Source organism: Penaeus vannamei, chromosome 14 (assembly GCF_042767895.1).
Source record: "Penaeus vannamei isolate JL-2024 chromosome 14, ASM4276789v1, whole genome shotgun sequence".
Taxonomy (NCBI): domain Eukaryota; kingdom Metazoa; phylum Arthropoda; class Malacostraca; order Decapoda; family Penaeidae; genus Penaeus; species Penaeus vannamei.
Window position 1 is genome coordinate 10,673,769 of NC_091562.1, and position 2,500 is coordinate 10,676,268.

Sequence of the window (2,500 nt, forward strand, 5' to 3'; positions counted from 1 at the left end):
CTTAAATACATCTCTTGTATTGTGAACATACCTTATCAGAATATCGAAAATTCATTTGATTTTGGTTAGTACTAATTCCTTTTCATTTTTTTTTGCATTGAAGGTCATTGGTATCTGAAGTTGGGTCATGGAAGGATGTATGAAGAACACAAGGCAACACTGGAGGAAGTAAGGGAGTGGTACATTAGACAAACAGGAAATCCAGAGTGTGTAGAAAAACTGGCAAGGTTTATGAGTCACATGTTACCTGGTGAGTGTGAGGTAGCTTCCCCCATTAATTTATTATATTATATTTTGATGTGCTTGTTAGTGGTGTGATACAGCATTTGTTTACTGGTAAGTACTGATAAATAAGCTTGATAGGTTATGATTGTTATTATTTTACAGAATTTGGATTACATAGTGTGTTTAATTCCAATATTTCTTACTTCTTTACAGCTGCCAGAAAATCTTATCTTAAGAGTATTTGGAGGCATTCTTTCATAGTAATTTGTTTTAGAGATGTTATGGTTGTAAGTCTGCCTTTATTTCTGATGATATTACAACACATATACAAGAAGTTCATAATATATTTGCTGCAGCTTTATTTTCTTTTGTATTCTCTTTTATATTGGTTTCCCATGTGATTTTTTCAGGTTCCTTAATATGAATTTGCACAAATAAGTATGGGTAGAGTTAGTGATGTCATATTTATCCACAGAAAAGTAGTTTAAGATTATGCATATAGTAAGATGTGTGTGTCATTTATTTATTCATTTATCCTTTCATTCATTTATACATTCACTTATTTAATTAATTATTTATTTATTCATATGAATATGAATATAGTATTAAATGTTAATATAGTGATGGAACAATTTCAGAAATTTCCTGTCTGCTAGATAAGAGTACAAGAAAAGACATTTCCAATTTGCCCATACTAAACATGACAATAGTAAAAAAAAAAAAAATTATCTCCTGCTTATGCTGACATTCACCTTCAGGCCTCAAAGTCAAGGAAGTTGCAGGAGATGGCTGCCTCACATCACACACTCCGGGAGAAGAACCATACATTGACATCATCGCTGAAAATTTTGGTGTTTGCTTGGGGGGTAATGGTTATGGAGCTGGTTCCAGTGACGAGATAGGAAGACTAGCAGCACGTCTTCTGATGCTTGGAGAATGGGACTCAGATATACCTCGGGAACGTGTTAAGATTGTTTGGAAAGCTCAAATTTAAGGATTTAGGAACATTTGCATTTGTTATGCTATGCAAGATCTTTCCTTTATTCCATGAATCTGCTATGGTAACTTGTATCTGTATACCATTAGTTATTTTTATGCTAACTGTATAATTTCTTTATAGATTAGCATTTAGTGAATTATTACAAAATAGTGCTAAAAGTAATAAGCAGTTTCCTCTGCATTTTTCTGCTTGTCTCCTTTTATTTCACATTTATATTTTCTTTTGCTTTGTTAGTTCTTATATTTATTATGATTATAATTAATTTACAAGGTATAGTGAATACAAATAAGATTTTGACCCTTCAGTAACAGAAATTATTGTGCTTAAAAATCACTGTAAGATGCCTATGAAATACATAAATGGTAAAATGATATTACAATAATTTTTGTAATAATAATTTTGATGAGAAAAATCATAGCAATGGCAATCAAAATTAGATTTCTGTCAGCTACAACAAAAGCAATTTGTATCAGTGTACAAATAATACTGACAATTATATTAATAATGATTCACTTTTAAATATTATTTGCACATACATACAAGGAAATGTTTATCTTAATAAGGAAAAAAATATTAAGTATAATATTATAAGTTATCAGAGTAGTAATAATAATGCTAGCATATATTTTGCTAGAGAAAACAAAGTTAATTAAAACTATAATTACTTTTGCACATGATATATTCATCTATGTGCACATGTTTTTAAATTTCTGTTATTTTATTAACACATTCTATTGCTTTTCAAGCCTGCCCCAATTGCATTAACACATATACATTCACTTGTCCAGCTTATAATATCAGTTCAAAGAGCCCTCGGCAGAGGTTTTCAGTCTCCCCCTTGTATGAAAAGTATTTCCTATATTTTTTGTACTGCTATTGTCCCATGTACTGGAAGAATAGTAAGTCATTTTCTTGCATCACATAAGTGATGTTTCTATGAAGTGAATTGAATCAATAAACTGTAAATTTATTTATGATTATAAGTACCATTCTATCATTCTAATTAGCTTTCTCAACTAATTTAAGAAACCAGAACATTCAGCAAATTAAGTGAATGAAACTATAACAGTAAATAATATCATAAAAAGACAAAACATCTTAATAAACTTCTGAAATCTTGTGAACATGAACCAAAAATGAATGAGAATACTCTGACTTATAAAGTGAGTTAGAGAGATTGGGAAAAGAACAGTTGATACTATAACTGTCTGACATATCAAGTGAATATAAGAAACAACATCTAAACCCTCCAATTTCCAGATTTAACCTGAACTC

General features: G+C 30.1%; 1 protein-coding gene across 2 annotated transcripts in view; it reads left to right on the forward strand.

Annotated features, from left to right (window-relative positions):
* The window catches only part of LOC113804908 (monomeric sarcosine oxidase), a 17,449-nt gene extending 15,254 nt beyond the window's left edge, over positions 1–2,195 (forward strand). For both annotated transcript variants that reach the window (XM_070129721.1, XM_070129720.1), the window contains exons 8-9: positions 104–250; positions 984–2,195. In XM_070129721.1, coding sequence (XP_069985822.1) covers positions 104–250; positions 984–1,219 — 383 coding nt within the window. In that variant the 3' untranslated portion in view covers positions 1,220–2,195. The remainder of the gene's footprint in view (positions 1–103; positions 251–983) is intronic.
* Positions 2,196–2,500: the final 305 nt, after the last annotated feature.